General features: G+C 36.1%; 1 protein-coding gene across 3 annotated transcripts in view; it reads left to right on the top strand.

Moving 5' to 3' along the window:
• Nucleotides 1–26,556, top strand: part of LOC113095923 (IQ motif and SEC7 domain-containing protein 1-like) — a 158,644-nt gene that overhangs the window by 20,849 nt on the left and 111,239 nt on the right. For all 3 annotated transcript variants that reach the window (XM_026261262.1, XM_026261261.1, XM_026261267.1), the window contains exon 2: nucleotides 16,809–16,844. In XM_026261262.1, coding sequence (XP_026117047.1) covers nucleotides 16,809–16,844 — 36 coding nt within the window. The remainder of the gene's footprint in view (nucleotides 1–16,808; nucleotides 16,845–26,556) is intronic.

Genomic DNA, 26,556 nt, shown 5'->3' with positions numbered 1-26,556 from the left:
TGTGTGTGTGTGTGTGTGCGCATGTCATGTATGGTGCTTTGTAAAAGTTTCTAATATTTCACTTATTAGTTTTAAAGAATACAATTGGGTGCAGTAATTTAGTAACTAAATACAGTAGTGAGCCTGTTTTGTTCTATGACATCCCAGAATTCCTCACCTGTTTTGAGGCCTTTGACGCTTACAGGAAGCAGCAGAGGAAGTGAGGTCGGGCTGCAGGATGCCTTTGGGAAGTGTAGAAATGACAGGAACAAAGACAAGCTAGAGATAAGGTGACAGGAAATGGCAGGATTTAACTGCGTACTGCGACACCCCCCCCCACCCATGCATTTTTTCCCCTTCCTTGCTTCATTTTTTTTTCTATGTAGGGGGACAGCAGCATTAGGCTGACATGTGAAAAGCATTCCCCAACAAAGGGATTTGATGGAAAAAATGCAATATTACTGTATTGATTCATCCGGGCTGGATGTAATCTCAAAGAATGGCGGAACAATGAGTTTAAATCGTGTGAGAATTAGCTGTTATGAAACTGCAAGCCAGCCGGTGCTGATCATGTTTTTCTCTCTGACTGCAAAAATGACTCCTGCGTTTGAATCATAAAAGCGAAATCCAACAGCAGAAGCTGAAAATCTGCTAAGACCCATGTACGATGACTGTTTTGTAATATTCTTTCATATTCTTTCTAATTTGCCTTTTCAGCTCAGCGGTAGGCCAGCCTGGTTAATAACAGTGTGCATTAGACAGTCGTCTCAGATTAAAGGAATATTTCACCCAAAAATGAAACTTCTGTCATTATTTATTCACCCTCATTTCGTTCCTAAAAATTTTAGAATTTAGAAGGAGCTTGAAGCGACAAGAGGGGGGAGTAAATGACATTATTTTCATTTTTCGAAATGTTCTAAATCCACTTAGCCATACATTGTTCATCTTTATGGTGCATTACTCTGCTCGTGTTGGGCTGTGATATCATTTGGAGCGCAACAGTATTTCCGCAAAAACAGCTGAAGCGGTATGTGAGCACAGCACAGTCAGATAGACGAGCCAGCAGTGGTCTTATCAGCCCGGGCATCCATCCTGTCTGGTGCTTTTGGGCTGTCATTGCTGTTTGAATACAAACTCATCTTCTGATATCACAGAGATGTAGTCAAACATTTCCGCAGAGACATACTGCGGGTCAGCACTTTATTTTTGTGCTGTAACTTTATAAATCGTATTGGGGTATGTGTTAGACCTACTAAGTGAGGGGAAATCACTGCCAAGTAAATCTCTCTGGCCTTCAAACGGCCGCATTTGATGTCAGAGACTGCTTTATGGAGCAGTAATGCGAACGTGCAGAAGCCGTTTTTAGAGGCTAAAATCAGCACTGCTTAAAGAGATGGTTCACCACAAATTAAAATTGTCAACATTTACTGATCTTTAGGGTATTTCTTAATCTGCAGAATGTAAAAGAGGAACATTTTGCCTTTACTATACAATTACAATGAAAAGTCATCAAAATGAACATGCAATTATTTGTTTGTTCAAACATGGTACTTTCTTACAGAACAACATGAGGTTAAGTCAACAATGACAGCATTTAATTTTTGGATGAGCTTAGGTGATAAACACTGACATTTGGAGTACTTACCCTGCTTTTCTCAACTTAATTCTTATAAAGAGGTCCAACTACTGGCGGTAAGCTTATAATTATATTGTGTCTTGCGGGAAATGGTCCACTCTCGCAAAGCTAGCTAATTGTACTGAGCCATTTCCAGCCTGATTGGCCTTTTTGAATTGAATAGGTCAAAATCTCTCTGGACGTTTACATTATGAAGCCTTTGGAGGAGGGATGGCAGTTATTTGGTCACCTGGCTTATTTTTTCAGTTCAGTTTCGGTAAGCTTTGAGGATTAACTACATAAAAATGGAAATGAAATAAACAATTGTTAAAACCAATCACCGTATCGTATTGTGGACGCAGCTTTAAAGCCAATCGAGCCGAAGCGATAACCAAACATTCTGTCCTCGCTGATGAAATTAAATGTTCAGAGACATCAGATTATTCAGTTGGGACAGGCACTGATGTCTGGTGTTAGGATCTGGCTTGCTGTTCCAGTTTATCCCAAAGGTATTCAATAGCGGTTCAGGTCTGGGCTATGTGTTTTTTTTTTGTTTTTTTTTTAAGGAGTAGCTTGACTGTAGTTGACCTATATTTAAATTATGAGTAGCTTAGGTAGCTATAGTTTCAAAGTGTCTTTCCCAACAGTGCACATTATGGTGTTCTGTTATGAACAATATTACATATTTTCTATTAAAAGTTTTGCTTTAAAAGTGACTTTTCCCGTCTTTCTTTATTTTTTATATTATAAATAGAGCACTGCATAGTCCCCATCATTTTTCTTTAATGTGTACAAAGCTGCAGCGAAAACTGTGATGAATAATTTTAGTGAGAAGCTCTGGCATATCTATTATAAACCGAGAACCCGAAAGGCCCTGGAGCATGACTTCATTCACCTGGGAAAAAGACCAAGGCAGCACTCTTATGCAGAGCTGCTGTTTTACAAAATCCCATTTCTTGCTGTATTAGTCAGTCCTTTTCTGTAACTTTATAGGCTTACAGAAAACGGCCTTAATATTCCAGTTTTCACGATGATGGAATGATTAGTCCTGCTAAGACAAAAGGGCCATTTCAAGACTAATTCCTCCTCTTCAGGCCTGATTAAATGAACTATTTGCGCTGAAGGTTCTAACTAGCTGTGAGCTGGCATCTGGCTGATCGTTCTGTAAAATACGAATGATTTGATGCATGATTCTGATTTGTTATTGCATGTAGTACATTACTCATTTTCTCATTGGTATAATGTACTTATGCAGTGAAACATCTTTAGCTTAAGTATGTTGAGGACCCCAGTCATCACTCCTAGAAAGTGAAGCTTTTTAAAGGAAATGCAGATTCAGTGAGCGTGACTAAATGCCTTTAAAAAGATTACAGTACAGTCAGTGGATGAGAATGAATCAAGATGCCGGGGTCAAGCGTGTTACTGGAAATCAGGATGCACTACAGCTTGGGCCTTTTTATTTTATTTTGAATGGTGGATTATGTCTGCTGTGTATGTATTTCACTTTGTTCTTTTTTATGGCAGTACAAGTACAAAAAAATCACTTTTTCTTTTCTTCATTGTAATGATGAAACAAACTGAGATTCTATATTCAAATGTTCGTTTGAATGAAATGGCATAAATTACTTTAATCTGTTTTGAAGTACAAGTTTCTTTTTGACGACATCAGGAGAAAGAAATGATAATCCACAGCTAAGCTGTCTGGAATTCATTATCTTAATGCAGTTTGATATTTACCACTGTTCACCAAATGACATCCGGAAATAACTCAGCAAAGCAGAGAAATAAAGTTGCCTTCGAGGAGAAAATATTTCTAGGGATATGATATGCAGCTGAATGAAACTGAACGCATTCTTAAATGCATTCTTATATAGACCAACACTACATAATTTAGTTAGCAGAGTCGAATGCATGTTACGAGACCCGAAACCGAAGTTGGAAGCCCATTTTATTGGATGGTTCTCATTTGAGCAGCTCTTTAAATGGCAATTCACATGTGACCAAAATTGCTGCCAGTGCTGTAGCACAGTGGCATATTTGGAAATGAATGAGAAGAGAAATGCAATAGCCATAGATTATCTGTCAGATGCTTGTTGCCCATCCATCATTATATTACATGAAATTTTAGTTCAGTGTCGAAATTTGAGGGTGCGCTTTATAGGAGAAAAAATATCATATTCCTGGTCACTTTATTAAAGCAGTTGGAGCATGTGGCACACATGAAGTGGGTGAGCTTTAGTCCCTGCCTGGCTTGACTGTTCACATTGCAATATGTTTCATTAGAGCTGACGTTCAAGCCAAATGGATGTACCTTAGATGTACTTTCAGACACCAGTGCCATGATAAATTTGACTATTTTATTTGGTAGGTGAAGGGAGGATCACCTGGTACGGGCTAACTCAGTTCCTTCAAACATGAATAACCTCACTGGCTACATATCCACCTGGCTAAGTGTCGTTTCAGCTGGAATTGAACATGGTGGTAAAACGGGCATTTCTGTTCAATCGACTGCACTCCACCAGGGCGTTTTGCTACATACTGAGCACACAAGAATCAATAGAAATTCAATTGGCATTAGATAGAGACTTGGGCTTGTGTATCTCCCATTTAAAACTGCAAAGTCCTACATTTGCTGCATGGGCGGGCATGCGACCCATGTCGCTGAATAAAAGAGAGCACTGCTGAGGGGAAAAGACAACTTGGATTATCACCATTTGTATTCCGAGAGTAAATCTGAAGAAAGTTTCTGAATTTTTGTAGATAAAGAAATATTGATCCCATATTGATTCATAGTTTAGGCCAGGATTTTGTCCTTTGCCAGTGTTTTATGTGTTTTTCTTCTCCCCTCATCTACTAATTCATCCACTAGGTCAGTGTTTACTAATTTTCAGCAAATTTTCATATCAAAGATTATTGATTTCGACTAATTGCTTGAAGGTGGAAGATTTCCCAACATAGATTTCACATTCACATTTCAAGTTTGCTAAATTAAGCCAGTTAACATGCTTTTTTAATTTATTTATTGTTTTTGTACCTAAAATACTAAAATACAGGTATCAGACTCGTTTTGGAAAAAAAGTGGTATCGATGCATCCCTGTGGCTTACCATTGATGACGTATAATTGATGGTGACGTATAATTCATGTTTTCGCATGCTTCCGGTTACAATTATACTAAAATTGATTGTTTCCTCATAAATTCTTCTCTTCGTAGAGCAGCTAATATCTGTGACAGACAGGATCGGGTTCCGTGTGAAGTTGTGGCAGTAAATCTAAAGGGACAAATACTTCAATAACACAGTAAAAACCGGTGTTTTCTCCTCCTGAGTCTTTACCCTAGTTACTGTGGTAAACAGCTGCTGCTGCTGGTGCTCATGGCAGACTTGCATTGATTCCGCAAATGTACCATGGTTCAGATCCAAAACAATGCAGTTTTAAAAGAAAAGAAAACAGGCGGAATCCAACTCTGTTTGGACCAAGCAATCGAACCAAGAGTGAAAACAGCCCAATAGTTGCAGCATACTAATTGTCAGCATGTGCTTTTCCTTTAGTTTCAGTCCTTTGAGTTTAATTAATACTGGACTCTACTCTGTCTATGGCTCTACATTTTCTGAGTTGTAAAGCAGCGTTCTAGATTCCAGAGACAATACTCATTAGCTCAAATAACATCTAAATTAAGCTAACGAAACTGCTTTTTTTCACACAATTCTTATTTCAGCACAGCATATGTGTGACCTTTGAGTGATGAACCCCTCGAATTTGTGAGGTTAGGGGTCTAGGGAGAGTCAGGCCCTCTTTATCCATTTTAAAAATAAGATTTGCCTACAAGACACTGATGCATGGGCTGGCAGGTTAAAAGGTTAATTTCATTGCCCTGCTGGATTAAACAATTTTCAGATTTAATGGGGAGAGACGACAAAAGGAAGCAAATGAAAACTTGACTTTTGGTGACCTTTAATGGACATGGGAGCCGGAGCCAGTGCCGGAGCCAGCTACTGGACTGGGCCAACACTTCCAAAATGGATTTTAAACTGAACAAAAACTTTTTACATTTCTAACTCTTTAGTATGTGGTATTCATAAAGGCAGGTCAGGTAAAGAGTTTTGCAAAAGTTTACAGTGAAGCTAGCATGAATGTATTAATTATCTTTCATTGCTCCTGTGTTTAAGAGATTGGTGGATCTAGAATGACAAAAGAAGAAACAAAAACATTGAAAGTGATTCTCATTTATTTGTTTAAACCATGATTAAGTTCATTTTAACAGCAGGGGAAATTAAATGATACTTCATGGTACAGATCTGCAAAACTTTGCATGGTTTTATCTTATTTATATTCTCAGGCATCACATCACACAGTGCCGAGAAGTTTACTTTGTAATAATTCATAGCTGTGCTCATGTCTGCTTTCCCAGTTGGGCTTTGTCTTGGGCAGGAATGTTCCGCAGTGTGAGTAATTTTCTTTTGTCCTGAAGGGCCAAACAGAAGTCAACACAATATCCCACTGCGGCCATTCGCTTGAAAATTTAAAACGTTGGAATTATTTATGCCGGCACAAACACCGACTGTTCTGAACATCCTCTAAATGAGGGGCAGTTAGGAGTTCAAAACATTAGAACGGTAGGATAAACATTTATGAATCAACAGGCAATCAGATAGGAATGAAGATATTAAATGTACAATCCCAGAGTGTGATTGCTCAACACAGATAAGAATGCAAAAAGTTTTTTATGGGTCTCAAATCTCAGTTGGTCGAGGAAGAATTAGTGTGGTTAATCCGATTTTCCTAAAGTATCTGAATCCAACTGGTGATTTGTGCTAATGTGCTAAGCGATTAAGTAATTGCCCAGTTTCCATTGTTCACTTCTAAAAAGTGAAAATCTTTGTCTTTAGTGGACATTGTTTCTCCAAAATGGGTCCGTTTTAACATGTAAGCGAGGAAAAGCCATTGAAAACAAAAGATTTAAAAGGTATGTTCTGTTCACATTTTTTATATATTTTTTGTTTTGACGTGTATGTTTGTATCATTCAAAACAATTAATTTAAAATAAGTGATGCAACAGATCACAAAACTCACGGTTCGGATCGTATTTTTAGTTATGGATTGGAACATTTTTCGTATCAACAACAACAACAAAATTTAAGTTGAAAGCTTACTTTGGTACTTCTATACCACAGCAAAAACTACTTGCTTAACTAATGAAGTTAGTTATAAAACAAGATTACACAAATTACAAGCATAGATGAATACAACAAAACTCAGTTACAAATAAAGTCAGTAATGACGATAAAGTTATAGTAGTCATTTAGTGTAATATTTTGTGCAATGGGGCTTTGAATGTATTTCAGTGTCTAAAGCTGGGAGGTCTTGCATTAGTGCAGAGCAGACAGCTGTTGTATTGATGATTCTCTTATACTCTCAAACCACCATTCCCTTTGCCTGGAGAGCTGTATAACACAATGAATCTCAGTTAGCTATAACCTGTTCAGGTATATGGGTAGATATGATTTGTTATTCAAATTAAATGCTATGATTTAATTGTGTTCCTAATCATGCCATGAAAACAAGCTTAGAAATGATGATTGATTTTGATAGGACCTCATTAGAGCGATAACGATTACGGTCATTATAACCTTGTGTTGTGGTGATTGAGCAGCAGTGTTATGTTTCATTGGACTCACTGACATCGCTCTCTGATACCATGATACGTGATCACCAGTGATTTAATTAGGCCAGAAAAGATGGATGGATGGTTAAAATATTGCAGATTAAATATTTTATTGTTTTCAGACATTTTATCAATTTCCCATATAAAGGACATTTTCTAGACCAGGAATGCTGTTGTTTTGTTTCCCATCTGCACTAGATAGAAAGATGGATGGATGGATAGAAAGATAGATAGATCGTTTTTATAAACTATAATGATTATTATAACAATTTCTAAAACTGTAATAGATGTTACTTGTAAATAAATGTAATTATATATTAAAGTAAAATCTTACTGACCCCAAACTTTTGAATGTTGTATATGTATGTGTGTGTGTGTGTACAGTGTGTACAGTGTGTATTTGACAGCATTGTGGAAAATTGACAGTGAAGTACTGATAAAGATATTTTTATATGTGTCTATTTATAGTTACAGTATTTATATGTCTGTAGCAACTCACTACTATGTTTATCCTCTCTAATTATAGTGATGTAACGTGACATGACGTGACATGAATTTTTGCCAGGTATGGTGTCCCATACTCAGAATTTGTGCTCTGCATTTATCCCATCCAAGTGCACACACACAGCAGTGAATTATAGATATAAATACGTGGTCATTAAGATTTTATAAGAAAAATTGATATTTTAGAGCATGGTAGAATTTCGTTCTAATACAGGTTAGGCTTGGTTTCAAATTCACTGTTGTAAACTGAGAATTTTGTTGCTGACGACACACAAGACCTTCAGACTGTGCTATCTCTGTGTCCTTGGTCGTGTGTTCTGTTACCTTGGAGTTAGTTCGTTTTTTCAGTCACTGGAGGCCACAAAACGATTGCTGTGCAGCATTTTACTCAGACGTGTTCCACAGTAGGAAGGCACTGCCACAACTTTTAAATACTGGAGCTGTGATGTTAGATTTGTGCTTGTCTCACACTTTGTAGAGGGAGTCCAAGGTCTCCCCTCTTTAAAAAGCCCCAGTTCACTGAACTTTTTTTTTTTTTGTTGTTACTTGTTAAGAACTGGTTACTTTCTTTTGATGATCTTCAGAATTGATTTTGATGATCTTTCTAGTCTGGTTTATCATACTGTAAGACCCGTTCCCTGATCAACAAGATGGCATTTCATTTAGACTGAAAGTGAAGCTTATTAATTTTGCTTTGAACATTTGGAGCTTAAAGTTTAGAACTTGCCAAAACAGTGGGAGCAATGGTTGTAACAAAGAGTGATTGTTAGGGAGAGTCCAAAATTCACCAAGCACAAAATTCATGTTAAATTGGCTGAACAAGACTGCGGGAACTGCAATGTTTTTTTTAAGTTGAACTATATGAAACTATAGTTTGGCACTAGATGATTTAAGTGATGCAAACTTTCAAAACAAAAGACCATCAACTAAAAACACATCTTTTGAGAAGAACATATATTTTGTTCATTTGGATTTGAGGCCCATCAAGCTGATTCTTCTCAATGTGTTAAATCAATAGTACACCTAAAAATGAAACTTTGCTGGAACCATACCACCCTCAGGCCAACCAAGTTTATTTCTTTATCAGAACAGAGTTTGGAGAAATGTAGCATTGCATTGCTTGCTCACCAGTAGGGGTGGGTGATATGACCTAAATCTAATATCACAGTATACATTTTTTTACGATAACAATATGTACCTCTATATAGCTGTTTAAATTTTATTTTTGTTATTAAAAATTAAGAAAAAAAGCAAATTACATGTACATACATATTACATTATATTACATAAATTGCATGAAGTGTATAAAAACTGCATAGTCTTAACGAAAGTGAAAGTGACGTGACATACAGCCAAGTATGGTGACCCATACTCAGAATTCATGTTCAGGATTTAACCCATCCAAAGTCACACACATAGCAGTGAACACGCACACACACAGCAGTGGGCAGCCATTTATGCTGTAGCCCCCAGGGAGCTGTTGGGGGTTCGGTGCCTTGCTCAAGGGCATCTCAGTCGTGGTATTGCCGGCCCAAAACTTGAACCCACAACCTTAGGGTTAGGAGTCAAACTTTCTAACCACTAGGCCACAACTTCCCCAACTAACTGTATCAATCAAATATGATTAACATTAATAATGACAGACAGCAGCTTGTTAATAAGACCAACTACATGGATCCAACATACTGAAACATCCGGTTTTCATTGCTTTAAGTTCTTTTTCAATGCTTATTGCAGTTAGTAACTTTACCAATTGCGACCCACTCTATGTTTTCTCATTCATGCATGTTTCCTTAACACTCAAAAGATGTAAACCCTTTAAGCAATACTGTGTTATGCAGATATACAGGTGGCTCTCAATAAATTTGAATGTCATGAAAAAGTTGAATTTGAATTTATTTAATACACGAGTTTCACAATTTGAGTTGAATTACTGAAATGAACGTTTTCATGACATTCTAATTTGAGATGCACCTTTATTTGCTTATCATGAAAAACACAATATAGCAGAATCTCTAACGATAGACACATTATTTTGTGCTAATGATGTACAACGTCATACTCAGGAAGTATAAAAGGGCACCTGCTGAATACGTCATCCTCTTTGCTGTCTTCAGGAGCCATCATTTTGAAGTGTATGTGATAGGCCAAGGCAGGTGAGCGTTGTGGAGAGTGTGTGCATCTGTGCCCAAGGTTTCTGACACTTGAGGACACACATAATGCATTGTGTTTCTTGGTCAGGAGCTTGCACGTTTGGTACTCGAGGGCTGCGAATGCACTCATTGTGAGGGTTTCCAATGAGAAGCAAAGTTCGTGTTTGTCCCTCTTCTTGAGTGATGAGTAACAAGCATTTGTGTCCCACGGTTTGGGTCCCGCTCCTGCCGAGACACGGCGAGTACTCGGATCGCGGAATTCACGGCCTACGTGTCTTCGTCTGGAGCTTACGTGTTCGGTGCTCGAGGGCTCTGAATGCAGTCATTGTGAGTGTCTCCAGTGAGTGTCTCCACCGCAGTCATTATGAGTGTCTCCAAACGTTTAAGTTTGTCCCTCTAATAGAGTGATGAGTGATAAGCATTTGTGTCTTGCAGTTCAGGTCCCACTGCTGCCGAGGCACGGTGAGGCCTCGGATTGTGGGACTTCCGGGGTTAAGATGCTCTTTAGTGTTATAGATACCGTGTTTAGCGCCTGAGGCAATGTGCCCTCCCGTGTTTGGATTCTAACTCTTGAGGGCATATTCTGCTTTGGCGTTTACTTCACTCACTTTTGTTCCTATTCACGAGGGATGTGGGATGAAGCATTAGTGTTTCGCGGCCTGGTTCACTGTTGTAGTGGCACAGTTTATCCTAGCTCACGGTGACCACTTTGATCTGCTCGATCCGCACACCCTGTCTAAACTATTATTTTTAAGTGGCATTCCCTCTGAATCCTGCCTAGCAAATTTGGCCTGAGTACACTGCTCCCCCTCTTCAGGGATTTAAGTGAGCAGTCCATGCTTAGACTATAGCTGTCTGCGGATGGTTATGCTTCAGCTAAGGCTTACTTTGATCTAGAATATGGCGGTCTTAGGGAAGCTATGTTCTAGTCTGGCTTTGGTTCCCCTTGGCTCTAGCTCTCTAAAGTAGGTGCTGAAGTCTTTGTCCTGTGTTCAGCCTTATCTGAGGGAACTGCTATTTGAGTATAGCTGTGTCCAGCCCTTTAGTGTTTTTGGCCACGACTTACATCAGGCTTTTATATCAGACTGATAATGTTTATGTGTTCACTCTTAGCAAATAATTTACTGATAGCCCGGATCCCCCTCTTGTGAGACCCTGGTCAATTAACATGGTGGTTCTCTAGCCTACTGTGGGACTGACACGGATTGGGGGCCTCATTAGTATTGCCACCTGAGGGTAGTTATATTATAGCCATAGTTATGGCAGGATGGGCTTACTTAAATATAGCTCCTTGAGGCTAGCTGTGTCTTTCTGGAAGTTGTGGTGAGCCCTCTCCTGGAGTGATCCCTTTTTCTAGAGCCTAGCTATCTGAAGATAGCTATGTGATAGCTCAGTGATTGCTCCCCTGCTTAAGGTTTTAAGTAGTGGTCTCTTGAGCCCGTGCTACAGTTGTAAGTAGATAGCCCACTCTTTGTGGTTTGCGCAGCTTTGCAGGAAGGTTTTGTATGGCTATCTAGGCTAACTGTGTATGGCTATTCTGGTATAAAAGCCTTCATAAGACCTTTAGCACATGGCTATCTGAGGATAGCTGTATTCTAAGGGGCTGTTCACATATCGCGTCTTTTGCGCGCGCAAGTTCGTTATTTCCATTGTCCGCACCACATCGAGTATAGATAGCATAGCTATCTGACGAACGTTGTACTCTTATCTTGGGTGGGATGTTCCCCTTGATTTAATCAGGTTCCCAATTTCTGCTAAGTTGTGCTAGAGGCCCGTGGCGCAGTGGTATGGCCTCCTTCTGAGGAAAGGCTTGGTGTACATCTGTCGCATTTTTTGGTACTCCCACACCAGGTAGATAGGTGTGTGCCTGGACTCAGAGTGGTTGGATTTCGTTCTCCAATGAAAGAAGTGTAGTGTTATCTGTTCGATTTGAACATACCTAGGGGTGATGTTTGTTTGTTGTTGTTGCTTTAGAGTGCAACAGTGGGGTTTCAGAGTAAAAATCTCATTCTTGTTCTCCATAGAGAAATTGATTTTTAACGTTTAAACCTTTCAAAGCTGATCTACCAAGAGCTCTGAGTTAAGCAATGTTATATGCTTCTGTTGAAACCACAAGTCAGTGTGAAAAATCATTGCAATAAACATACAGTATCTATTTTGAACTGTCTTCCTACAACCACAAAATACACTACTATTCAAAATTATGGGACTGGTAGAATTGAAAAAAAAATTGAAACAAATCTCTTGCATTTAAAAATGCATTTACTTCATCAAAAATACAGAGAAAAAAAAGTGTTGTGAAAGATTTTTACAAATTAAAATATTGTGAAAGATTATTACAAATTAAAATAACAAATACATTAATATGCTAATTGGTGCTCAATAAACATTTCTTATAATCAATGTTGAAAACTGATTTTCTGCTTAATATACATAGATTTTTATCAGGATGAGATGGATTTTTTTTTTTTTTTTAATATATAAATGTCTTAAATGTCACTCTTGATCAAATGCATCCTTGCTAAATAAAATTGTTAATTTGGTATATATATATATACATATATATATATATATATATATATATATATATATATATATATATATATATATATATATATACATATATATACATATATATATATATATACATATACATATACATATATATTAGTTGTACTGAAAGTCAATCATTTCATATTACTATTGTATTTGATTATGATTCTATATTTTGTTCCTTCTAATGGCTTCTCATCCCACTTACAAATTAAAGTAATCATAAGTACAGTAATGTGAGATCAATAAGATAGCAGCCGACTCTGCTCTCCTTTAGCCAAATGAACACAGATGGTATGATTATGATTTCAGGCTGCATCACTAGTCAGACTGTGGACTGATGTCATTCAGAATATTTCATCCAACTCCTGCTTGAAGATTTGGCTATATCATGCCAGCATTTGATGGGAGAAGTTGCAGTCTGTCCAGCAGGACTGTCGTTTAGCCAGTAGTCGAGAACTGGCTCAGCAGTGACTGTAAGCATGATAAAACTCCATTGTGGTCCTAGCAACTCCTTGCTCCACATGTTCATTGCTGGTTGTAGTGCTCTGTGCAGTGGACTTGTCTGGTTCTTGTGGTCTTTGCTGAGGATCTGTGCTGATAGCTATAAAGTCGGGATGTTCAGTTGTTGTGGTCTTCACTGACATTCAGTGCTGTGTTGTGGTCATCCCAGGGTGCTGGTCTGGTTAAGGACTGGATCCAGCTATGATAAGCTTGGGACAAAGAAACAGACATAACTATTTATCTAGTACCTTTAGGTTTTAAAGGTATTATGTGATAGTTCGTCGGTGCTATCCATTATGTCAGTGTAACAAGGGTTTTTAAATGGAAACATACTTTGTCTTAGACCAGCTGCCTTTGTGAACTAGTATATAAAAAAAGACAGCTAAATTAAGTTTAAAATTATATTTAATCTTACTTTATACAGGCGGCAGGAAAAGATTCAAAACAGACAAAACAGACTACAAAACAGACTGATGGCAGTTGTGAATAAGCTGTAGTCTACAAAAAAAGAAAACACAGGCACATTAATGTACGCTACTATGACCCTCTTAGGCTCTTTTATTGTCTTACTGTACTTATAAATAAGGAATAAATGCACAATTTTTAGATAGCAATATGTGTAATGTGTTATAACAATATGTGACTGCTTAATTTGTCAATTATATTACCAAGTGGTGAGTTTTGATTTGAACTTGCAGCTAGCAGTGCCAAAAAATGAGCAGAAACAAAGAAATATGGGAAAATACTACAAATTAGTGCAGTTTTGTTTATTTTATGACCAAGTATTACTGGCAACCTTGCAGTAATTTATCCTTACAGCCCAGACAGGCGAGTTGGCGAGATACCGCCATGTCAGCGGTTCACCGCATTCATTGACATACGAGTCTGTTAGCAGCTTGCATAGAATGTGACAAATTGAGTTTTGAAATATGCCGTCTACTGGTTGGGAATAGCTACAAGGCAGTTGTTGAGGTAAAAGGCATGACCACTCATAAAAAAAAAAGTGCATTCAGAATTCTTTACAATTATTATTATTAAGGACAACTACATTTTTAGAGACATGTCAGTACAGTGGTCACCTCAACTCTTGATACAGTTTTCATTATGTCTGTGACTGTTTTATTGCATAATGGGATCAGAACCAGATTTCTGTCCAAAGCTTTCTGACATCTGTCTGAGAACAAGGCTGCCAGCACCTTTAGTCCAAAGAGGACCATAGCATTTCTAACAAAGCCTTTTTCTCTAGGGTAAACTTGTGAATTATTAAACAAGGACTTGGGCTAGGGGATGCCTGAGGTAATCTGCCAGTCACAAATGTGAATATTAGAGCTCTCCATCACATAGAGAAAGCCTCCTGCTATTGAATCTGATTGCCACTGGTTGTTTATAGAATGGTGAATACCTTTTTATTTCTTGAAAAAAGGAGAATTTAAATGTATAAATATGATGGTCATCATGCATGCCTGTCCTTGAGGTGATTACAGATGATATGGCTTAGGGTTACTTATGTTTTATTCTATTTACAACAAAAAATAAAAACATAATGATACACAAATATTTTTTAATCACACAAGTGTACTGCGCCATTCCTGTTGAATCCAATATAGAAAGCACAGCATTTTTTTTTTATAATCAGTCTCTCTGCTAGGGCTGGGTAATATGGTAAAAAAATAAAATCAATATTTTTTTCAGAACGCTTGATCAATTCTCGATATTTAACTAGTCAACTTGAAAATATTACTACAACATGATTCAAGTGACTTTTTCTTTATTAACCCTTAGTTACTTTAGCTAGAAATTTATATTTTAACCTCCTGGAGTCTAAGGGTATTTTTGGGGCCTGGAGAAGTTTTGTCATGCCCTGACATTTGTGCTTTTTTCAGTTTCTTATACATATCTAAATGGCTAAAGTCTAGTCTCGCTGTAATCCGCACATACTTGGCTATAATTATATGTGAGCAGCATGTATGTACATGATTGTGTTTTTGAGAAAGAAAATGTATGCGTGGTTAGTGGAAAAACAAAAAATGTTAAATCACTTGAATAAGGAAATAAAACACATATGGAACATTGGTTCCCAGGATTTTTGAGAACTGGAGCTTGTAGCCTAGAATTTTTCTTTCTAAATTATGTGAAAATCATCTTGTTTACTCACTTACAGAAAACTATATTGATTAAGATTTTGTAAGACAGTTTTTGTCGGTAAAAGTCATATGCGAGTAGGCATCAACTATCATGAATATCATTGTGATTTACACCTGAGAAGACAAAGACCCGCATAATGAGCTGCATAATGAGTCTCTCATTCAGCTGTGCCACTGAGAGGGAGCAGTTACAAGAAAGAATGTGAGGACAAAATAAATCTTTATATTTGTATGTTTGTAGTTTATTTAAATATATTTAATTATCCTACAACATAATTTAATATCCACTTGGGGGAGCAGTTAAACAGTTTATTAGGAACAATCAAAGCTGACTTTCAAACTAATTTTTTTGCATCATTACTCCAGTCACACAATCCTTCAGAAATCCTTTTAACAATCTTATTTTCTAAAAATTTTTTTTATTAATGTTATCATTATCATTATTATTATTATTATTATTAATGTTGAAAAGAACTGAGAATATTTCAATATTTCAATATTTTTTATGGGGGATAAATTAAAAGAACAGCATTGTTTGTTACGTTTGCTACAGTTACATTTATTTGTTACATTTATATTATTTACATCAAGCTTTTGAATTATAAAGGATTGTATATTGTTATTGAAACTTCATAATGTTTCACTTGAGTATACATTTAGTCAGGAATTATAGTTTGGAAAAAGTCATAACTAGTAAAATGTTTACACTTTATGTGAAAACTAGTACAAGTATATAAATAAATAAAAAAAGACTTACTCATGTTTATGATCTCTGCTGAATAAAGTGCTTCATTCTGTTTTTCTGAGGAAATCTAAATCTCAAATCCTCAACCACATCACATCTTTTTGGGGTGAATTATGTCTTATTCCTCTCATCGTGAAGCAAACAGTAAAATAAAATAAAAAACATGAAGAACAGTCTCGCTGCGTTGTGTTAAGGGCGTATTCAAGCCACGCGCTTCAGTGAAATAATTTGAATCTGAATAGTGAGCTCAGTGCAGGGGGCGTGGTAACAATATTTATATATTTGGTGCGATATTTTATATTTGAATTCGAAGTAAAGTTATGCAGCGACTGTGTTCTACCACAACCATTCACTGCACAATATTTTGCAATTTTCAACAGCATGTTTATTGCTTGGTTGCTTGATCCGGTTTAACGCCACTTATGTTATTTCCCTGCTATGTCATATGCAAATCAGTGGGCGGGCCTACATAATTATTCATTAATATTCTTCTGTGGAGGCGGTGTTTAATGTATCTATCACGTCATAGGTAGGCACATTCCAGGATCTGGCGTTCACTCGGCATGCTGTCAATTAAAGCTTTTATTTTAGTAACAAGGACATTTTCAGTCCTGAAACTTACAGGATTTTCTTTTATTACGATGCCTCTTATATATCTCAAGTAAAAGTTGATTTCTCAATCAGAATGAATTCATAAGAGTAATTTATTCATAAATCAGACTCCACAGGACAAGTTGATTATTATTGTGTGCATCACTTGGGCATAGCTAAGGTTTCAGACTGTAGATGAATTTAGAGTTTAGCCCAAAACAAGGTTCAAAACAAGACCGCTTTGTTTTGTCAGTACAAGGAGGATTTTTAGTTGTTGTTGGAAGTTTAATGTCAAGTTTTTTTCACTGCCTCTTTCAAAATTCTAACTCTGTCTCTCTTTTTTTTGTCTCCCACAGGAATGAAAGTGAAGGCTTGCGTGTCTCAAATGTCAGGTAGGTTATGAGAGGACACCCTCTCTGTGGATCTTTGCTCATCTGCTGTCATCATGATGCTCATAGTGGTTGATCTCACATTTCTCATCGCCATGTCAGACTATACGATGCACAAAATTTAGTAGATGCATTTATTTAGTTGAGTCATGCATGTTTATTGGCATTTTCTGCGTCCTGTGTCAGATGCACATTATCTTCTTGGATGGACATCCTCATTGTCACAGATTTGTTATTGGTTTCAGTCATTGATGATTTATAGAAAACTCTTTTTTTTTTTTTTTTTTTTTTTTTTTTACCATTTCTACTGCTGATTTTTGGATTATGTGGATTATTTTTAAACTTTTTAGTTTATGTTCAAAGGCATTTTGTAATCCGGGTTATACCTTTCACTTACCTTTTTTGTTTGTCCAATTTGATTCAAAGCTTTTTAATGGGGAGTTTATCTATAAAAAGCGAAATATCGCCTTAGGCATTTAGTCACTTATTCCCAATATGGCACGGCCAGTTTTGTCTACACTACTTTATAAAATAACATGTGATGAATAATTTAGAAAAAGTATTTATGTTGTTGTTGTGTACTATAGTTAGTGGTAATTTTATTTATTTTATTCAAATTTAATTAACTTGTCCTTATAAAAGTTTTAAGAGGATAGATTAAATCCAAAACCACGTCATATTCAAAGCAAAACTGTGACCACTAGACCAGCAAATTATTTATTTAATTATTTATTTCTTAGAGATTCTCATCATGTAGTAATTTATTTATTAGATGAAATCGAGAGGATGAAGATATTAAATGAAATGTCACAGTTTCATTTGGAGCATTTCTTTTTTCAGCAAGAATAATTATTCGAATTAACATATAATTATTATTCATAGGCTACGTTTTTGCATTTCGTGATGTCACAAACAGGCCGTCTGTGAACCTCTTTTTAAAGCAAAGTGATTGCCATAAATATCACACATACTGTACATTAAAACATCAAACCCGAAACTTTAAGAGACCTTTTCATCATCTTGAGATTGCTGAGATATTGCTGAAGTGCTCAAGTGGCAAAAATAAGACATATGTTTGTACTGTCTGTCTACTTGGCACTTTAGTGAGACATGGTGAACATTTTTTTCCATCAGTTTTGAGCTCTGGGTCTCTACATCATTGTGATGGATTCTCTTAAAGGACATGTCTTCAGAGCACCTGTGAAGCAGTAACATTTGTGGGCACCGTTGTATTGCAACTCAAGTAGAACGAAAAGACGACTGCTGCAGTATCCATTAGGATGAACATTTATGGCTGTTTCAACAGTAGGTTATTAAGTGGATTAATTAGGTCCTCGCTCAGCGCTGCAGTGTTATAGCATGCGAATCAATGTACCTCAACGCTTCCTTATAGCTTGGGGTGGCATTAGATTAGATGGAGAAGCGAAATCCTCAGGGACACTTCCATGCATCGAACAAGTCCTCCTCAACACTCAGAACGTTTTGTGAGCCTCTGAAACAGTCTTGTTCGGGGTTTGCTGTTGATCCCTGATTTCATCAGCCAGTGAAGTTCGAATTGAGCGCTGGAGAGGAAATTGTTGCAAAAGACGCTCAGACTGCTTACCAAAGCAAGCGGCTCTCCCTAAGGAGTGCTCCTGGAAGAACATTGGACTAGTGCAAAACACGATAACACACAACAGTTGTCAGTAATTTGCTAATTATGTGGCTGTAGACGGATGATACTTATTAGTTTTAGGTTGAAGTGTTGTAAGGGATCGCAGGTGCATGATCATAATCGGGAAAGATCATGTTATATTTTCTCTTAGGCCAGCAAACCAGGCAGTTTTATAGACTGGGGAAAGCCTTGTTGTCTTAGCCTTTAGCCTGTGTGAAAGCCAAAGGCCTTTTGTTGACAGTCTCTTGGCTCAGTGTTCTTCCCCTGGATTTGTCTTATTAACATGGAAAACTTGATAAGATTGTTGAATTGCAAAAGCAAGTCAGATATGAATCTAAATTTAAAGTGCTTTCCTGTGTTTGCGTGAATGAACCAGTTGTATGATTTGTCAGGATAAGGACTTTGCTGTGTTTTAACGGACCAATATGTCGGCCCGTATTTGGTCATTTTGAGATGATTCACATCACATCATCACATGATAACAGAAGTGTTCAGTTCCAAATTAAAGTCCCAGACAGTTTCAGGATTTGTTAATAAATTATGTTAAATTATGAGTAATTTCTTTGTGTGTAAAATGTTATTTTAAAGGAAACATTGTGAGGGACAAAGTCTAAGGAATATTTATAAAATTAAATAAAAATCTAAAGACATAATGGAAAAAATAAATGATTGGAAATTTATGTAATAAAAAAAAAAATTCTAACGTTTAAAATTTTGATGATTTTTTTTTTTTTTTTGAGGTCGAATGAAAAATATTGATCTGCAGTATATTTCACAGAAATGTTTTGAGCAACTGTTCTATCCTTAGAAATGGGGACGAACACTTGGAGGAAGTGGAGCTTATGGGAATTTCACTTACAGTTAAGTTTTTTTCTTCGCTATCAAAGCTTTGAACCGAACTCAATAGAGTGAACAGGCATATCACTCATATCTCTCCCTTATCTGGACATTTTTAAGTCCCCCTCAGTCAGACTTTGATGTTGAGACTGATAAATGGATGCTGGCAGTCGAGTTAGATATCAGTGTTACTTCAGCCACTGTTTTAATGACGACAAACGCTCTCATAAGTTTGAAACCACAGGCAATATGTAATGCCTTTCTAGGAAAAAAATACAGTTTGAGCTGCAGTGGAGGATGTTATCCTTGGATCATTGTGTGTCAGAGAGAGAGAGAGTGTGTGTGTGTGTGTGTGTGTGTGTGTGTGTGTGTGTGTCGGTTTGTGTTAGTTTACAAGTACTGTACATGTGTGTTCCCTCAGTGAAAATGGAATTAAATAAAAAATCTTTTGAATTAAAAATTCTCAAATGTAGTTTTATTTTCAGATAGCAGCATACAATATTTATTATTTATTTAAATCTGCTTATCCAAGAAAAAAAAACTATATATATATATATATATATATATATATATATATATATATATATATATATATATATATATTAGTGCTGTCAATCGATTAAAAAAAATTAACTAATTAATCGCACAATTTTTTTAAATTAATCGTGATTAATCGCGATTAATCGCAATTAAAAGACTGAAACTTTTTGGATATGTAAATGTAAAATGTAAATAATTAATGTAAACTCAAGACAAAGAAACTATTTAAATTCAAAATATGATTGTTTATTGGAATTTTTGTTTAACTTGTAACACAGATTTTCTCATGTAAACAACATACCTGCAATAAACCATCAATATCCTCCAAATTAACTGTTGGCTTGAAAGCCATATTTATTTATTTAATGGCATGTAAGTACCATTTGAATTTCAAAACAATCAATGCGAATAAAAAACAAAAATGTTTTCCATGTTGAATTCTAAGTGGACTGCAAAAAAATTCCAAAGTGTCAACAACTCAACGTGGCCGGAGAAGGTGTGTGAAACTCGTTGTGAGTTATACTAAAGCAAAATCTTGAGTATTTATTGTCTGATAAACATTAATAACTGTCTGTGGAGGTTGAGTCGTCTGCAGCCCCCGCTGGCTGTTCATTGGCTGCAGCATCTTTTTTCTAAGTTCTAAAAAAATACCGTAGACGGCAAGGCACAAATTTAGATATTCATTTATCTAATTAATCTATAGCCTATGCACAAAGACAATATGATCTTTTTGTCCCATTTTTGTTTTAAAGCTTGATGAAGAGAGAAAGCGCAAGTTGCTGCAGCTGAGGAGGACAGTGATGCACGCGTACAGGAGTGATTGACAGTTCGCGGCACTGTGTACAAAAAATACTCCGCTACCAGGGGCGATTCTAAGATTTTGATTTTAGGGGGGCTCAGCCCCCAATAAGGGTATGATTAAAAAATATTATTTTACTATTAGGGTAGGGTTGTATACTACTAACCTTATTGCAATCCACTATTCCATTGTATTCCCTGTATTTCATATATGGGAGTAGGAGTACTGACTGAGCCATATATAACACTGTAAAAAAAACTAATACAGTTTTTTAGATGTGACCAGTCACTGGAAAATTTTGAATTGGGAATGTAGATATTTTTTTTTTTTTTTTTTTTTTTTTACAATAAAGACTTCCTGATTCAGTATTAGGACATTCATGTTTATCCTTTGATGATACCACTGCTTTTTCTTATGAAATGTAAGTGGAAATTGGCATAAAATTAAAACAACATAAGAGTTCAATGACTGCAATGAATCTTGGGAACACAGTGGTATTGTGTGTGTGTGTGTGTGTGAGGCTGTCTGTTCTATTCTCACCTGACTGTTGCTCATTTGCAGACCTACTCCCGCACCACAAAAAAAAAAGTTGTATATCCATCTACAATGAAATATAAATTATTATATTTTATTATTATTATTATTATTATTATTATATTAATTTTTAGCTTTTTAGCCTTTATATTCAACAATACAGTTGGTTATACATCAAGTCAGCCCCTGAAAATTTATTTCATTTCAAATCATTTAACTAACCAGCTAATTTTCATTAAGAATATAGACAAAACATGTACTAATGTAATTGTCTATTGGCAATATGTTTAATCTGTTCTATATTTATTTATATTTATTAAAAATAACATCATTATCAATTTGCCACTTCTATAAATCAATTACTTAAAAAAAAAAAATCACAGATCCCTTTACTCTTACTCTAATATATGTATCATGATACACTAAGGATTAATTATTACTTAATACAAAATTATGTTTAATAATAGAAAACAAAATAACTCCACATGAGGTTTCTCTCTCTGTGCCATTTAGTACTTTCAGACAATGATGTGTGTCGTTAATAATTTATTTTGCATGGCTGCATAATGTAATGCCGAAATACACAATAATATGTTTTCAATTTCAAAAAGTAAATTAAAATAAATCATGATCGTTTTCTAAAGTATGTTTTCATGGGTGTTAATCGCTTCTTTTTTGTTGGAAGAAAACATCTGTCACACTGTGATAAAGGCTGAAAGTGAACGCAGCGAAGACGTACTGGTATTGGATGCGAGAACACACACACCACACGCACACACGCATGCACGCACACACACACACACACACACACACACACACACACACACACCTTGTACTCTTTGATGTTCGATCTGCTCGGCGCCCCTGTGGATTGAAAAACGCGCTGAATCCATGCAGACTCAGATAAGGGGAGGAGCCAGAACTTGATGCAGCTTGCCACCGTCTCAAATGAGTTTTTAAAGGGGACTGAAGCGATCACTAATTAATTATTCAAATATTTTTTTAGGGGGGCTGGGCATAAGTTTAGGGGGGCTGAAGCCCCCCTAAAAAGGGCCTAGCGACGCCCCTGTCCGCTACACAATTATTTCGTTATTTTCGTTTAAGCTTATTAAAGTTAGCGTTACAGAAAGGTCTGATTTACGTACTGTTACAGTCATTGTTTTTTTTTTTAAACAATGACATTTGAGTTCATGATTTTAATGTTGCTGTTTCTTGTGGCAGACTAAATGAAGAGTAATGTTTCTTGTGGCAGACTGAAGAGTAATCCGGCAGAGTTTTATACTGAAACTTTCCGTCTAAAACGCCTTCCTTGGTCTTATCCATATTTCTTTGCACGTTGAACACACATAGGCCACAACTGGAAATAAAAAAAAACAGCAACCGCGTTAATTGCGTTATTTTTTTTTTTTACGCGTTAAATATTTCAAATTAATCTAATGCGTTAATGCGCTAATTTTGACAGCACTAATATATATATATATATACACATGAAGTTTATATGACAATACCTGAAAAAAAATACCTTTTTCCAGGTATTGTCATATAAACTTCATGTATTAAAGTATTAATAAATTAAATATATGTGTGTGCATAAATATGCATTTTTAATTTGCCAGCGCTGCCAGGTATAAATTCAGAATTATTCCAAATTGTGAAATATTTTAAGCTTTCACTTCTCTCTCTATACATTTTGCAGTATATAACTACTGTGTGTGTTATACTTCTGAAGAGAAAACACCCTTCACGCTTTGAAAAACAAATGTTAACTTCATATTAGTCTTTAATCTTTCTGAAAGCACAATTTATCATGGATATCTTAAGATATAACACTTTTTTTATATACAATAGAACTTATGAAGTGTAGTCTATTTGACAAATCGTTTCAATTTCAGTGTCTCAGACCATCATCGGTGCAGAGTGAAATGTCACCTCCTGCGGTTTTCTTTTTTCACCTTACCACAAACCAAAATATGTCACTGCTGCCAGGCTTTGAGAGTTGCATTCATCAGCATTACATCAACATGCCTCTGTTTTCCACTGAGTGGTCCTGTCCAAAGCATTGTTCCTTCAGCCTGGTCCCCCAGAGCATTTACCTTCTCTTGTTTTCACCTCGGACTTTACACTCACCTTCCTGCTTTCTTTACTCGCTCTGTATGTGTCTGCTCATTGATTTGATGCCTGTAATAGGCTGCTCCATTGAAGCCTATCCACTCTGTGTGCATGTGTGTGTGTGTGTGTGTGCGCGTGTCACACAGCTGTTGGCAGGCTCTGTTCCAGCACTCTGATACTCACGCTAACAGTGCAGAGTAAGACGGGAGCTTTCTGCTGACATGCTGTTCTTTACTCAGTCTGTGGCTTTGCCAAGGTTATGTAGGCAGGGCCGGCCACACATTGGTTGCTTGCAGATACCGGGAAACAAAAACGTGTGGCTGTGTTGCTGGCCTGAAAAAAATGCTGCTCTTTCAAGTATCTGAAAGAAAGAAGGTATCAAGGCATGTCTGAATCTATCATCCATGTGTCCTTTTGATTGCTTTTTGCTTTTTTTTTGCTTTTATCTGCTTTTAAAAATTAGGTTAATATTTTCATGTAGTGTAGCGTCACATAACCTTTTTGTAATAATTCATTAGGAATTCATAGTATTGACGTATTTATTCATTTATTCATATGTATTTATTTATTGTTTTAAGTTCGGGGTGAAGTTTGAATTTTTTTAAAAAAAGTCTCTGATCAAAAGAACAGCAACAGCATTATACTGTCAAACAATCAATTTAATTTATCTTTGCTGAATAGTATTAATTAAATAAAATACTTCAAACTTAGTGTATTCATTTATCTTATAACCGTTTATCTAAGACAAATGTAATCTTTTTTTTTTTATCACAGAATTTGAATATTTTATTCTGCTTGAATATCTTATTGTATTCTATCTTACACTATCTATCTTATAATATAATGTAATAATCTTCTTATTTACTATAAATAGTTTTTTGTCAGTGCAATTGAATATCAGCCTATTTATGGATGGGGCTCCATCAAAAGTGGACAGTATTCCACATCATGCACTGTAAAAACACAAACCCGATTCCAAAAAAGTTGGGACACTGTACAAATTGTGAGTAAAAAAGGAATGGAATAATTTACAAATCTCTTAACTTATTTTTTATTCACAATATAATATTGATAACATATCAAATGTTGAAAGTGAGACATTTTTAAATGTCATGCCAAATATTGGCTCATTTTGGATTTCATGAGAGCTACACATTCCAAAAAAGTTGAGACCGGTAGCCCAAAAAGAGGCTTTTTTAGAAAAAAAAAACTATTTTAGCTTTCTACTTCAAAATTTCACCTTTAATTTAATGTTACTTGCTGTTACTTAATAAATACATAAGCAGCTCCCTTTAGTTTTGGACACAGTTGGAGAGAAGTTTTCCCAAAACTCCTCTCTTCCCACTAATTGTGCGCTGTTTCCTCTTAATCCACCCTGTAACTCCACCACATCACAGCAGATCGGGTTTTACAAGGCATTCATTTTCAGTCCCCTCCAGCTTTGTCTCTTAGGTTTTCATGCTGGCACAATTAGTGGTCGTTCTATGTTATTGTGGGGCCAGTGTCTGTTCACTCTCTCTCTCTCTCTCTCTCTCTCTCTCTCTCTCTCTCTCTCTCTTATTCTGCATCTGATCTGCTACAAAGGGATGTAGTGAACATGGAGCAGTTACACACTGTAAAGGTTCTCTTATGGGGAGTTTACAACCACTACAAGTGACTATTGCAGAGACAACAGCTTTGGGGATCTGCTGCTCGATCAAGCGCTAGTGTCCTGCCTGCTTTTAACCTCATGTTTTTTCAACATGAATGATAGTTACAGAGCTCTGTCCAAGCACCTTTGCCCTGTTAAAGCAAGTGTTGTAAAGCCGCAGTAATATAATTGGTAACTTTAGGTTGCAAAATCATTAATTATTAAAAGCCACTGAAGTTGCTATTGCCTCCTATATTTAAAGGCTCCCTCAGGGTTATGAGAGATCTGAGGTAGACCAAAAGACAGACAGACAGACAGACAGAAAATGTCTCTTGCAGCCAGATTTACACCTCTTATGTTTTATTACCAATCATTCTGCTTTTATAGTGTGTAGAATAGGGCTGTATTGGGAGTAGCTCTCTCAATATTGTTTTATTATTATGCTGGGAGTTAACTTTGCATAGTATGCAGTTTATTTCTGTATACATAGGAACTACAGTGAGCAATCATTGAAACTGAACAGATTTTAAGAAATTTAGCATTACATCACTTGCTCACCAGATCCTCTAAAGTGAATGTCCAAACAGCTGATAAAAACTTTTTCACAATAATCTAGGGCTGTAGCTATCTAATATTTTAGTAATAGAGTATTCTACCAAAAATTCCATCGATTAATCGAGTAATCAGATAAAATGTGTTTTTGCTTAATTAAAGTGCAATGTTAATTATGCAAGAGAAAATAAGACTCCTGGGTCTCTTAAAATGAACAACTAAGTTTCCTTTTTTAGAAATTTTTTTATTTTATTTTTTAAATGCATAGAATGCAATGCATACTGTACATCAAAAATAAACATTTAATTATTACCCATTGTTTCTCTGTCTGTACTTGTACTGTGAACAATGACAATAAAGTTGAAAGATGAATTAAGTACTTTTAAGTTCCATTCAGTTGGGGTTTAAATAAAGCATTTTCTGAGAAGCACATTAAACATTAAACACATAAAACATTAATTTAATTTATCTTTTAATTACTGAAAATTAAGCAAACTTAACTTTTTGGTAAACAAAGGGGATTTACTATTAAAAATAAAACATGAAAGAAATTGTGTGTGGTTAAACCTGTTTGATTTTTTGTTAGTAGTAGGCTATGTACATTCTGCTGAACAATAGTAATACATCTCTGGCAAAAACATGTCTAAAACAGGACTTTTTTTTTGACTGGTTGACGTACATTTACAGTTCTGTGTATGTGATGTGATGCTAGTTTTACTCAAATCAAACAGTCAAATGCTCATGAAGTGACTGTCAGAGCAGTTCTGGAGATGTTATTCATGTGTTCACATCCTCATTTAGTGAGACAGCAGACGCTGAAATCACCGGAGCGTCACCCGCGCTTCAGTGTGTGTTATAAAGGAAGATGCGCTTCTGCTCCATTCATTAACAGAGACACACAGAACATGCAGGATCCATATTTAAATAGACTGTTCTGGCTTAATATTTACAGATATTAGTCCATATCGTGATTTGATGTAAGTGCAATTACCTATTTTTTATTAATTAATTAAAAATTTGGCAAATTCGGTTCCATTCCGTTTTTATGACTGGATTCTGC

This window comes from Carassius auratus, unplaced genomic scaffold, assembly GCF_003368295.1.
Source record: "Carassius auratus strain Wakin unplaced genomic scaffold, ASM336829v1 scaf_tig00215808, whole genome shotgun sequence".
Lineage (NCBI taxonomy): Eukaryota > Metazoa > Chordata > Actinopteri > Cypriniformes > Cyprinidae > Carassius > Carassius auratus.
This window is presented reverse-complemented; position numbering and strand designations above follow the sequence as displayed.